General features: G+C 43.9%; 1 protein-coding gene across 2 annotated transcripts in view; it reads right to left on the bottom strand.

Annotated features, from left to right (window-relative positions):
* The window catches only part of KLHL14 (kelch like family member 14), a 64,473-nt gene extending 52,723 nt beyond the window's left edge, over positions 1–11,750 (bottom strand). Inside the window, exons 1-2 of one of the 2 annotated variants that reach the window (XM_081918548.1) lie at positions 10,935–11,750; positions 8,247–9,263 (exon numbers count right to left, since the gene is read on the bottom strand). In XM_081918548.1, coding sequence (XP_081774674.1) covers positions 8,247–9,220 — 974 coding nt within the window. In that variant the 5' untranslated portion in view covers positions 9,221–9,263; positions 10,935–11,750. Of the gene's footprint in view, positions 1–8,246; positions 9,859–10,934 lie in introns of those variants that run through there. The other variant, XM_081918547.1, reaches the window with a different exon arrangement.
* Positions 11,751–14,457: the final 2,707 nt, after the last annotated feature.

The raw sequence follows: 14,457 nt of genomic DNA, 5'->3' as shown, positions 1-14,457 counted from the left end.
CACTGTCTTTGATCGTAGTGTCTGAGGTCTGACATCATGGAGAGCTGTGCTTTAAAGAACATGAATGCTTCTCTCCTCCCTATCTGTGAAGGGAGCAAGCTGGTACGTGATCAGAAATTATGCAGTCCTGATTTATCTCCTTAATTTGCTCTATTGAAACACTGCATATATTGCATCCCAAATCCCATTTTAAGTTTATCAAAGTCTCATAGGAATTCTAAAAGTAATGTTTGTTCCTTTGTTATGGCTGGTTATCCATTTCCCTCTGAGGCTTCAAAAAAAAAAAAAAAAAAGAAAAAAGAAAAAAGAAAAAGGAAAAAGAAAAAAAAGAAGTCTGCTGTCTCAGCCATTACTTTCTCCAGCCTCCCCCTCCAGCCTCCCCCTGATCAGTCAGCTTCTGTTAATCTTGGCAGGGTTTATTTGAGCTAAATCAGTTATCTCCCTTCCAATGACACAGCAAGAGATATATGCTACTAGAAATATTTGGAGCCATCTTCCTGAAAATGTTCCAGGGTAACAAATAACTTAGCTGCAAATCCAATGCCAAGAAAAACTTTTTTGTTCTTTAAAATGACTCCTAGTTTTAAGAACCAGTGACAGAGATTATTATTATTTATTGAGCAGCTGACAGCATTTCTATGGGGCGTTTCCGCTATGTTTTTGCATATTTGATTACTTTTGATATTTGATTACTCTGCATGGATTGTGCCAACCATAATCTGTGGTGCTATTTTGAAGTTAGGGATTTATTATGCCACTGTGACTGCCGTTTCTCCTGATGACCTCCAGTTACTATTGCCAAAGGGCACTGGTTGTTTGGGGGAAAGCTTCAGGGTTGGGGCTGTTATTTTGAATCTGAATTTATCTATTCTAGGCGATGTGGATATATGGTGGCCAGAGGACAATATTTAATTTATTAAGTCCAAGACAGTTGGATGGCACCTTGTACACCTCCTTCCAGCAGCTCTTGCAGCCAAGCTGGTGCCAAACGTATGGGTCTGCTTTCCTTTGGACCACATTAGTGAGGCCGAGGGAGGGGTTGTTGTCTGGGCAGCCCAGGACCTCTATACATACTGAGCAGGCTTGCACCCAGGAGAGGTGCTGCTAACACAGCAGTTTGACTTCATCACTGGAGGCACATTCCATTGTCTCTTGAGACAGACAGATGCCAATATATAGTGATCATCTGACCAGTTTGCACCAACTTTTTATGAGCAAATTTCCAAATATCATTGATGTTTTCCAGCAAATTTTCCACAGAACTCAGGCCCAATTTGATAACTTATACAATTAATAATCAACACAATCAGCACACCTGGGCTGGTTTGATGGTCAATGCAAAGCGGCTAAGGCAATTAGGGATTCACATAAGAATCCATCAGAGGAATCCATGGAAAATTTGATCAAACTTAGACTGGAATACAAGAGTCTGCTCAAGAACAAGAAAGCTGAATATATGAAACCCAGTGTCAGGAATTGGGATTAGCAGTAATGGAACAGAGGAAAAACAAAATCTGGGAACTGGGTTGTAGCTCTGAGCTCCTCAGGAAAAAATACAAGATACATATATGATTCATAGATAAAATTTATCTCCATGTTTTTTGGTCTACTAGGTAGAGAGACATCTCTAAACACTGCACAGCTCACACAAAGAGTACAAAATAGGAGAAGCAGATAATCCAGGTGGGTTCAGTGGATGATCATAGTGAGGTATTTCATATATACAAGAACTGTGTCAAAATGCTTGTGATAGCTTGCCGGTCTCATCTCCCACTTTCGGTCCCACAATAATCACCTTACTACTTGACTTATTATGAAATATTAGTAATACTTGACCTCAGAAGGCAGATGTTGTCTCACATGGTTCTTTCTCTACACAGAAAAGCAGCTTCAAATTAATACGTTTGGCAGAAGGCCATTCATTTGATACAGAGTGTTATAGTTCAATAACAAGGGATACTGGCAGCAAACTAAGGTAAGCTGAAGGATCTGAATGTGCTTAGTGTGTTCTTTTTGGCTTGTTTGTTTTATCCCCCCTCTTCAGTTGAACAGCAGGCCTCTATTTCAGAGTTTTGCCTTGTGAGATGGAAGGCAACAAGCATAAGTATTCTGCATAGGGATGAGCAGGGTGGCAAAATGGGGAAGTGGGAGCATTCAAGTGGGTCCTTAGAGGTTAAAGAAACCTCTAAATATATATAGGAATTGTAGAATCATAGAATTGGAGAGTTGGAAGGGACCACAAGGATCATCTAGTCCAATTGCCTGAAATGCAAGAATATTTTGCCCAACATGGGCCTCGAACCAATAACCCTAAAATTAAGAAAGTCATACTCTACTTAAATGATCTACCAACTGAACTGTGAGAAACTTGCCTTTTCTTTTTCTTTTTAAAGCAAGCTCAACAGTCTCCAAACCCAATAGGGCTGAGGTCTGTACCAGGGGAATATTTAGGTACTTAAAGGTTTGGAGGGCATGGACCCCTTGACACAAATTTGCATAAGAACACCATATGCTAATATGTATAGATGCAAATTCAGAATTTAAATGTCAGAGAAGGCAACTCAGCCTATTTCCCATCCAAATTGCCCTGTGTAAATTATTCAATTAATTTGCACCCTACCCAGAGCACCTAAAATCAGTGCCCCTTCAATTCTTTTACTCCCAATTCATTTCCCAGCATATCTTTATCCAAATCAGTTAAATTCCCATTCAAATTACCCTCAAATTATCTCTCTAAACACATTTATTCTTCCAAATTAATATCCTACCCAAATCGACCCTTCACAATTCCATTTCCCCCAAATTCGTTACCCACACAGGTGGGTACTTAGAAAAAGATTTGGAGCTCAAGCCCCATGAACCCAACTCTAGCAGAGCCCCTGGTCTGGACATGCATGTTGCCTGCTTACTGCCACTGAATGTTGCCAGCATGGGAGCAGCATTCAGGCCCAAACCTCCACCAGTAGGCTTGCATGGTATATCTTATCAGCTATTGCCTCCAAGACCAATTTCCTTCCAACGGGAATCTTTAAACTGAGAAGAGGACCCTTTCTGCATGTGTTGTGGGGGAAATACAACTGGCTTGCAAGAACATGCAGCTTCAAACCCAATTCCCTCTCTCCTCACACTTGCACCCAAACCAAACAGGAGAATGGGTCTCCAAAGCCCCTCATCTTAAGCAAGTGCCAGGCGCTCCCCTTCTTTAGTTAATATTTGATTATGATGCCTACAAAGAGCAGTGAGCATACACAGACTGCAACTAGGATTTCAACCATACTTATATCCCATAACTACACACAGATAAACAAAGTCTGCCCCTTGGAAAACAGAGTGGCAAAACCCGATTGAACTTCAGAATGATAAAAATGATAAAAATTGCTTTATCGGTCATTGACAATTATACGCCTTCATGCAACAGACTTTGCAGTAAGTCTAACTTGACAAGTATCAATATCTAGCTTTAAAAAAAATATTAAAAAGCACTCTAGTGAAGTCCATTGTGTGATGGACACTTTTAGACAACTAAGTTCTGCTCAGTGGTGAAAGAGGCAAAGAATTACAGAGTTCTGGGTAAACGTGTAAACCATTGTCTTGAAGTATCCAGCCTGATTTCCATTGCACAGTCACTGTAACTATCAATATATGAAACATTAAAAAAAAGCTCATGCACCCAGGCAAATGGTAGTGAGCTGCAAAAACAGGTGGAAGGAAGAGGTATCATGGTCCTTTCTTACTAAGACTTCCTAGTGAACCAAGATTAGTAGAAAAACCTAAAGAGCCCTTTCAAACATCCAACTTCTCCTATTTGCTGAGAGGAAAAGGTGATACCACTTGCCTGGAGAGAGCTATTTCATTTTTTTCAGTTTATGGGGAAAGTGTGGGAACAAAGTAAACTCTCCATCTTTTATTCCAATTCTTTCAATTCAGAGCTCTAAAATGTAATTGAAAATGCAAAGGAAATTATCATCTTTAGAACCAGTCACCAAGAAAACCATAAGCTGTAATGCAAGGAAGAGTTTCTGCCACCAGGACACTGATGACTGGTTGCTAGTCAAATAAGGGGGAAAGCTGAAGTTGATGCTTTATTATTACCTCGAGCAAGCCATATAAACATTACAATCTCCATATATGCATCTTAGCATTTGCCTCTTCATTCAGCAACTGAGAGTTAATGCAGAAGTCCAATTCAGAAGTAACAAAATCATGGTTTGTCAATACATGCATGATCCTCATGACTGTACTTTATCTCTTACTCCTTTGTGGGTAACAAGATTTAGCTTTGATTCACAGTTTGTAACTAACAGCGATTTCCTATTTCATCTGAACACAAGAGACTCTTGTTTGTAGAAATCATAATTAGCTAACAAATCAGGATATTGAAACAAAGCATAGTCTGCTACCTTGGTTTGTTAACAAATTGTGGTTTGAATGAACCACAGTTTCTCATATTCAGACAAAACAGGAAACTGCTGCTTGTTACAAACTGCAAATGGAAACTTTAAATCTCCTCCCCTTGTGTGTAAAGCAGAGACGGGAGGGGGGCAAATCATGCATGTTATATTCAGCACTTTACAGGGTATAAAGCTGTAGTTCTTTATACAATTCTTAGGATTAAGTTCCACTAAACTCTGAAATTTTATGATTTCTTACTTATGGAAAAATACATTTTCCATAGTTTTTAGAACAAACATTTACATTTTATGGGTGAAAAGTATATCTTACTTTACTACTGATTCTCTAGAACTAGCATATTGGTATGATCTATATAATGCATTTGAAATGTAATAAATGTTGGCTATGGTCTTGCATCCATTGAAGGATTTCATTTTGAGACAGACCATCATCAAAGGTATTATAGTTTCAAATATGTGCACTTGTTTTGCAGCAGTGATAACAGTATTATCTTATTTTAGGACTGCAATACAAAAGATACATAAAATTACTACTTCCAGAGAGCAATTTGAGAATCATAATTCAGGCTTTTGGCTTTTTACCCTTTCTCTTTAGGAGTTTAAAGTTTGCAAATAGGGCAAATCCCAAAGCATCTGCATGCAATAGTTTTAAGTAGTGCATTAGGAACAAAAGTGTAATTTTAAGCAAATCAGGAAGACAGTTATCAAATTATGCTAAAGGCCTGATACAGCCCCCATTAAAGTAAATGGGAGTCTGCAGCAGGATGTTAATCAGTCTTTAAGAGCAGGTGTGTTAATTCTATGTTTCTTCATTATAGAGTACTAAGCAGATGTCTATGCCACTTAACTATTTACCTCTCAGAAAGAAGCTAGTCTCTTTTAAAAAGAACCATATTCATAAGTATCCCTTATCAACATCTCATAAAACATTTCATGTAGTTCTAATTTACCTATGCCATTATTGCTCCCTGGAAACCAATAATCATGTCTGGAAATCATTCTCTATATTCATTTCTATCTATCAGATTACTTTATTCAATAAGTTTTAAATATGCTTTCCCCCAAATAATTCCAAATAATGTTCCCATGCCTTTTAAATAATGTCTTTCATTTAATGTTAAGCTTTCAAGGATCATCATTTGTTTAGTTTAAAATTTTATATTTAATTTCTTCAGTTTTAATTAAGTCATATGGGACAGTTAAAAAACCTTAATCGGGTGCATATAAAATTTGCTTTGCTTATGAACTTCTTTGATTTATTTATCTTTTTGTGTATATGCTAGACAGTATCGTGGAATAATTATGGAATATTAAAGAAAGTTAAACTATCAAGATAGAAGAGTAGATAATTAATGGATATCAATGATAATATCTAGAGTAAAGTTTTAATATGACTACAGAGGTTAATTTGTTTTCATACTCTCAATATGTCCGTACAATGTTATATGTGCAACAAACAAGTTAAATCAGTATCCACATTTGAGTACAAAAGTGAAAAATACTGGGTTGTATCCAATGTTAGTCCTATTCAGTGTTGACCCATTGAAATTAATGGGCTTGACTAACTTAGGCCTACTTTGGGTCTACTTTGAATATAGCATAGATGGATTCAATCCATAGTTCCATAACACTGCAAGCCCATACATATCTACTCAGTAGGAAGCCCCATTTAGTTCAGTGGGGTTTACTCCCAGGTAAGCAGGTGTAGGATTGCAGCTTTAATGACTACAGAATAAGGTCAGACTATGTCCGTTCTGTGCATTTTTTGCTTAAAGGAAAAAGATAGCTTCCAGCTGCAGAAGTATCAGCATCCCTGACACCTGTAAACATTCAGTGGTCAGAACACCACTACATATCCTTCAAATGATATGGACCAGTGAAGCTGGAAGGTATCTGCACTGAACCAAACAGCCTGGTATCTCAGCAATCCACCACAACACAAACCCCATCATGTCCCAGGTGGTGTGCAGAATTGAGGCTGAAGTAGGTAATGTAGTCTGTATTTTGAAAGCCAAAATATTATCCTAGAGACAGTTGCCAGACATGTTACTGTTAAGGCCTCAAATGTGCTTTTATATTTCTTAGTGCTCCTGTTACAATTTTTCCTAATACTTGGCACTAAGATACACTACAGTGTAGCTAGATATTTTACAATGCCTCTCTAGAGACATTGTTAAAGCTCTGTTAAATGTTTAAGTTAAACATGGAGTTTTTGTTAAGTTCTGCACAGGTAAATAAAACACCATAATATGCAAAACACTATGGATCTCACAACGCTCTTCCCGATCATGCCACTTTAATAACAATTCACTGTTAACCATATATTAAAAAAGACAAAATAAAAGTTTTGTGACATGTCTAGACTTTCAGACAGTTTGATATTAATACATACAACAAAAAAGAGGCATAGCTACACACAAAAATATAATATTAAACACTTCCCATCTCTTTCATTCCCCATAGTAGCAATTTAAAAGATTTTTATCGTGGATTTTCATTCACTCATTTAACAGGAAAATATATATGATGTCACAAACAGTATGACATCATAACTTTTCATGGGCAATACCTGCATTTTATCAACGGCAGTATTATAAGTGAGCATAGAAAGTACTTTAAGAGCTAGATGTAAACCCAGACATCTGCACTGTATTTGGATTGTTTTATAAAACAGGTGAAACATTAAACTGGGAATAATGTGAAGCATGTTAATGATTAACACATTTTAAGTTGTACTTTTTGCTGTTAAATATAACTTGTACATTGCATTGTAGTATCAGGGGAACAGAGCATTATATCAGAAAGAATTATGGTAACTTCCACAGTAGAAAGATGAGGAGCTGGCAAGATACCATCCCTGTAGAAAGGGCCCAAGGAGATCATAATGGGATTTAAAACTGATGCTACTAAGCCATGGCTGTTTGCCCATCCAATTTTCTCCCCATATTGTATTTTAAGAGACATCTCCTAAATTATCCAGCACATTCCACTTTCCCTTGACACCAGTCTTGCTTGCTGTGCACTGCACCTCTAACAAGTACTGTAGTTCAGTGACTGGGCAGCTTAACACTTAAGGAGAACATCACAACCTGTTACTGAAGTTTTCCTTTCCTTTTTCAAAACTGTATTCTCCTTTTGCCCTCCCCTAAATCAAACAAATTTAAATAAATTTAAAAAGTACTTTGCTTTCTTCAAAACACCTCACCATGGGCTGTATCAACAAAGCATCTTCCAGAAAAGTGTGGGTGCAATTCCTCATGCATTTTGACAGGGCTCGAACTTTCCCTGCAACCCGAACTTTCATCCAAGTGCATTACACAAGGAACTGACCTGTATCCTTTATCACAAGCTCACCCACAAGAGCACAAGCAGAAATCCACAGCACAATCCTATACAGGTCTACTGAGTAATAAGTCCCCATGTGACTTCCTTCCACATAAGGGTCCAGCTTCAGTTGTCTGCAAACTTTCTGCACGTGTTATTGATGCAGTAGGAAGTGACTATCCAAAACAGCTGCAGCATCTTTAAAGGGCCCCAAATATCTAAGCCATGGCTCCTTTTTGAGCCATGATATTCCTGTGGCTGTTGCTATAGTGTGTCCCCCCCCCCATATATATTTCCTCTCTATTTTCATCCAGTGCCTATGGGAGGGTGTGTTCAACCCACCGCCTCAGCCAGGCGCTGTCCCTGTTTTGCTCACAGCTCTGTAGTGCTGAAGTCAACTTTTGAACCTCAAGTTCCATTTACCCACGCAGCTAATCCGATGCTAAGTATGAAGCTTTGTCTGAATGGGACCCCCCCCCCCGCCCGCCCGCTTCGCCTTCTCTTACTTACCTGCTGGCCAGGCTCTGCCTGCAGTGCTGCCTGAAGGGCATCAGGTGGTAGTTCATGGCGTCCAGAAGCAGCTTCTGGCAGACGGGGTCGGTCCGCATGAAATCCACCGACTGGACCCGCTCGACGAGCTCCGGGGCCGGGATGAGGGCGAAGCGCAGGCGCTTCATGAGGTCCGGCGCGTACTGCATGCGGGTCTCTCGGTCGTGCTCCAGCCACAGCACGGACATCTGGAAGAGCGCCAGCTCCGACTCCACGGGGGGAGGCAGCGAGTCCAGCAGGGCGCGCATCTCCTCGAAGTTGAGCAGCAGCACGTCCTCCACCAGGTACTTGTTGGCCAGCTTCTTGGTCTCCTCGAGGCCGTGCAAGGCGGCGATCTTGCACACCTGCTTGTAGTTCTGCACCGAGATCTGGTCGTTGAGGAACTGCACGCACAGCTTGGTGACCTGCGGGATGTGCAGGATCTTGCTGACCGACAGCACCTCCTCCACCGTGTCCAGGGACAGGGTCACGTTGGCCGTGTACAGGTACTCGAGCACCAGGCGCAGCCCGATCGACGAGCAGCCCTGCAGCACCAGGTTGTTGATGGCCCGCGGGCTGGCCAGCAGCTTGTCCTCCGGGGACGAGGAGGGCGTGCCGGACTCTTCCTGCTGCTGCTGCTGCTGCTCTTTGGAGGGTAGGCCGTCCTGAGCACCTGGTCCGACGCCCAGCGGGTGGTGGTGGTGGTGCCCGCTCCCCCCGCCGCCGCCGCCTCCTCCGCCTCCGCCTCCTCCTCCTCCGGCGGTGCTGGAGAAGAGCGATCGGAAGTACTGCGAGCACGAGGCCAGCACGGCCTTGTGGCAATGGAACTGCTGGCCTTGCGCCGTCAGGGTCACGTCGCAGAAGAGCTGCTTCCTCCACAGCAGGTTGAGGCCGTGGAGCAGGTTGTCGCTATGGCTGGGGTCGAAGGTAGACGTTCGGTCCCCGGACCTGGACATGGCGGGCAACCTCAGCGCACCTGACTGGAAAGCCTCCTCCGACCTGGGCAAAGAGGGGGCAAGGCGGGGTGGGGTGGGGTGAGGAAACGAGTGGTTGAGAGGCTGGGGGTGGAGGGGGCACACAAGAACAAACGCGGAGCTTTCACAGGCCTGGCGTGTCCATCCTTATCGCAAGCAGCGAGACGCGTCCTGCTCAGCCGCCCCCGCCGCCGCCACGGCGGGCTTGGGGCTGCTGAAAACTCTCGGTGTGCTGCTCTCCCCCCGCCATGGGGCTTGGGCTTTCATCTCCAGCAAGCGCTGCTGCTGCTGCTTCCCTCCCGAAATGGCGGGGGGTGGGGGTGGGGGTGGGACACGGCTCGTGGGCAACTACTTTCTTTCAACCCGGGAGGAGCGGAGGAGGCGCGCGCGCCACTTGCGCGCCACACTGCTGCTGCTCCCTTCGCAGGAGGCGGGAAAGGAAGGTGGGGTAGAGTTTGGGCTTGTACGGCAAAACTCTCAGAGAAACTATCGAGACGAAAGAGAGGGCGGGTGGAAAAACCACGCAGCCCTTGCCAAAGTCGAGGGCGGCCAGGCCGCTATTTCAGACAGCCTGCCTGAAGATGCCCCTGTCGGATGCCCCTCCCCTTCCCCAAACTGCGCCTTTCCCGCCTTTGCGAGGGACGGCGTCTGCAGAACCGCCAGACGCTTCGCCTTGAAGCAGCACCGCGAGGGCGGGGGGGGGGGGGAGAGGAAGGAACGTCCTCGTCTGTGGGAGAGGAGGAGAGGAGAGGGGGCAGCGGTGTGCACCCAACTCCGGCCGCCTCTCGCTGCGCGTGCTGCACTGCATTGGGCAAAGCGGGGAGAGAGGCAGGCCGAGCCGAGTCCCCCGCCAGAATCTGGCGTTGATTCTGCGCGGGTTGCTTTTCCTGTGGGCGGAAGGCGGCGCCGCTTTAACTCCGGCAACTCTGGGAAGTTCGAGTGGGGAGGTGGGTGGATGTGAAGGGGGGAAAGAGAGAGATTGGGGGGCATGAGGGAAGGAGAAGGAAGAGGCGGGCGGGCGGGCGCGGAAAAGTGCCCCTGCGCCGCCAGGAGCCGGAGCTCCCCAAGCCAAAGTCGCCTGGACTCTGAGGCGGCGGCGGCTGAGGGGAATCAATACACCGAGCCTTAACCTGGGAGTTGCACCTGCTCGCGCTGAGGGGAAAGAGACCCGCGCTGGCCGTCGCCCGCCTCCGGCAGAGCCGAGCCCTCCGCGGCAACAGCCAGCGCCGCCGCCGCCGCCACGGCTTCTCTGCGGGATCCCGGCGAGGGCTGCTACTTCCATTGTAGCTTCCCCTTCTGGTGGGCAGCGCTTGCAGTCTTCGCCTGTGGCCAGGTGGCAGGGAGGTCCCCTTCCCCGGTCACTTCCCTTGCCTCCCAACAGTCGGGGTTTCAGAAATCTCCAAGAGCCTCTCCCTTTAAGTGGACCCGGTCATTCCTCTCCCCCCCCTTCACACACACCTCTCATCCGCCCTCCCCTTCTTTCTTCCTCCTTTGACCATTTCTTGCAATCGGAGTTTATTCTCCAAAGACGTGCGTGTAACACAAGTGCACCCCCCCCCGATCGCCACATACTTCTAAGCCCACGGAAACCACACACACACACACACACACACACACGCCCCGCTTTCACGACAATAAACAAGCCACGAGAGAGAGAAAATACTCAAGACGGATAGACCGAAGGCCAGAAACTTACCTGCTCCACAACCAGCTGCCAAAGTAAAGGTTCACTTAAGCTCCCCCCCTAAAAAAAAAAATCAATTGTCCTTCCTTTTTAAAGGTTTGATCGCTCCTTCCAAAAACAAAAACAAAAAAAACAAAACAAAAAAACCTTCTGGTGCCCAACTCCAAGCAGTCACTCTTTACAATTTATTTTGTCGTACATCATTTGATCACCATGAATTAGCAACAGCAAGAAAATGTACGAGAGGGAGAAGGGGAGAGAGAGAAAGAGAGAGAGAGAGCGCGCGCAGAGCTTTCTGCAAGAGAAGAAGAAGAAAAAATGTACGTGTGACAAATTATGCTACCAAGAAACAACACATCATTATCCTTGGGCCTGGGGCTCAGTGAGTCGTAACGAGAGTAATAGGAAATCCACGGTTGGGGAGAGAAACGGTCGTGCATGGCCGGTGGAGAGAGACCATACAGGGGGATGGATGCTGGAGAGACTCGCAAAATTATGGCTCAAGGCTATTGTAAAAATTGTCGAGCGTAAATGACTGCGATTTCAAACATCTTTGGAAGAAAGAAGGGGAGAAAGCGACCCCCTCCTCTGCCTCTCTCTCTCTCTCCTCTCTCTCGTCTCTCTCTCTCTATAAAGAACCGTCAAGTTTTAGTGCGCATTGCTAATTAGTCAATTTCTCTCTGCCTTCACAGGCTGGCGACTTTGCTGCTGAGCTGAAACTGCTAATTTCTGTGACCAGCTTTTTTTCTTAGCTGTGATCTGGATGAATGAGTAGCTGTCTCACAGAGATGACAAAAATAAACTCTAATCCCCCCCAAAAAATTTCCACTACATCTTTCTCATGCATAGATTTATGATCTTCAAGCGCCCAGTGCAATATGCAAACTTTTGTGTCTGCACAGAATGGTGTTGGATTCATACTGCACTATATTTGTTTTCTGTCTCCCCTCCCCTCCCTAGCTGCCCCATGTGATGGAAATGTCTGGTCTCAGTACAAGAGATATTGTCACCCCCCCAACCCTCTGTTATTAGTTTGACAGGGTACACCCTCCATTCATGCATATGTGAAGGAGAGAGATGAAGAAGCAGAGGTAAAGTGAGGCTAGTGCATAATATTAGTACTATAGCTGTTGCTTTTTCTTTGATTCAACTGCACCACCTACAATTTATGCTCTTGTTTGGAAGCATATTTTCTCTGTCATTTTGTCTGGTTAGACAACTGTCTCTGTGCTTCACTGTCAGCTCCTCAGCAGAGAAAAGGTTCAGAAGTCACTTTTTATTGTCAGATTAGCATATTGCCAGATTCGCCTTCCAGTTTAGAGACTTTGCAGTGCAAAAGCCTGACCCAAACCGCAGGAAACCAACTACTCTTTAGCAAGCAGAGCCTTTCAACTTTTTGCCTGATCTAGAGCTACTTATGAACTTGCACCACTCATTTCCTAGGGCGAGGTAGGAGGTGGTGGTGGCTTGGTGCAGGTTTTGTGGATGCTTTATTGAATTGAGTCATAGGTCTTTGAAGAAATTTTGGTGTATTCCTCCCACCAACAGGCACTGGAGTAGTGGACAAATTGTCCACACTTGATCCTGTGATATATTACATCCTCACTTTTATAGCTCTGTTCTTCTGTTGTCAAATCTCCAAATGCCCAAAAAGGAATATGTGACCTTGAATAAAAATCCCATTAAAGGAGACTTGAAGAGAAGCACTTCACAGAAAGTTGGAGCTGGGATAAAATCTTAAGATTCCCAACTAATAAGGCTCTTGTAATTAAAATGCATGCCAGGGGGTTTATCTGGAACACTAGCCCTTATTTTCTTCCTTCTTAGTTTACAAAAGAATGCAAAAACATGTGCTGATGGAAGAAAACCAGCTGGAAATCAAATTTTACAGGAAATGGGGAGACCCACATCACAGTGAAGCAACTGATATCATAAAGAAAATGAAGGTGCCAAATGATGCAGATTAATTTACACTTTTTGCAATGTAATTTATACAAGAGTACATTTTTTTAATGTAGCATTCCGTGTCTTGGCATATTGCATTGACAGGCTAAGGGCATAGTCTGCATTGGACGGGGGAGTATTCAGTGCACCCTGTCCCCACAAACCACCTAGTGACCCCACACTGATACACCAGAGACCTTTATAGAAGAGCGCAGCTAGCAGAAAGATGGAGATAACCCCATGCAAAACAATCAGTTTTGTGTTACTGAATGTTTGGTGTGTGCTAAAGATGTGCCAAAACAGGAGCACAGAATGCTCGTTTACACACACATACACATCAATAGCAACAGCTGTGGAATGTTACTAAGGCCCTTGGGAATAGCAGTTTTTCTGTCATTCCATTGCTGTTGAACTTTACTGTATTACTTTCTTTTATAGCTGTAAATAACCCCTGAAGGCCATTTTACATTATATTACATTAAATAATTAAATAACAAATTATGTGTCACATAATCCTATACTGCCTTAAGTTGTGAAGAGGTCTTTCTGGAAGTTCTGTCATTCGTAGCAATTTTTCATTGCATTCTTGGTGCTGAGAAATGAGAGTTCCCTATTCATTAATGGAAAATAGTTGTTTTGTTTGCTATCCAGATTGATCCCCAAAGTTAGGTTTTATGTCCATATGCCTACGAATGATGTGTGTTCAGTGTCATTCCAAAAGTAAACACAAGGTGGTCTGAAGTGCAAAGTTTACCCTCCACACTTTGGTCACCATTGTTCCTTTTGGGGGCAGTATTATATGAAGCAACCAGTGTGGGTTCATTAAAATCCCATGGAGTTTTATTTATGGACTTGATATAAATAATAATATAATAATAATTGATTATTTCTACCCTGCCCATCTGGCTGGATTTCCCCAGCCACTCTGGGCGGCTTCCAACAGAAGGTTAAAAATACATTAAAACATCAGTCATTAAAAACTTCCCTAAACAGGGCTGCTTTCAGATGTCTTCTAAATGTCATATAGTTGTTTATTTCTTTGACATCTGATGGAAGGGCGTTCCACAGGGCAGGCGCCACAACCGAGAAGGCCCTCTGCCTGGTTCCCTGCAACTTCGCTTCTCACAGTGAGGGAACCACCAGAAGGTCCTCGGCACTGGACCTCAGTGTCTGGGTTGGATGATGGGGGTGGAGATGCTCCTTCAGGTATACTGGCCGAGGCTGTTCAGGGCTTTAAATATCAGCACCAACCCTTTGAATTGTGCTCGGAAACATACTATCAAGTAGGGTTTCAGAACCGATAGAGCCCCTCACTCATATGTATAGGTTCTCCACACTTACTACTTGTCTGTTTGCTTTCAGCTGTAGAGTAGCCCCCCACCCCAATATAGCAATTTCATAAGTGGAACATCAACAATGAATTTCACCCTTCCACTTTTTAAAAAACCAAACCAAACCATGAGATACTTTGTGCAAAACAGAGCTACAGGTTCGTGAGCTCTCTATCTTACATGTTTAGCAATCTGGGAGTTATGGCAGGTCTATATGGTGAGGTACACATTTAATAAATAATAACATGATTCTAGTGAAA

This window comes from Podarcis melisellensis (genome assembly GCF_964234715.1).
Source record: "Podarcis melisellensis genome assembly, chromosome: 7".
Taxonomy (NCBI): Eukaryota; Metazoa; Chordata; class Lepidosauria; order Squamata; family Lacertidae; genus Podarcis; species Podarcis melisellensis.
This window is presented reverse-complemented; position numbering and strand designations above follow the sequence as displayed.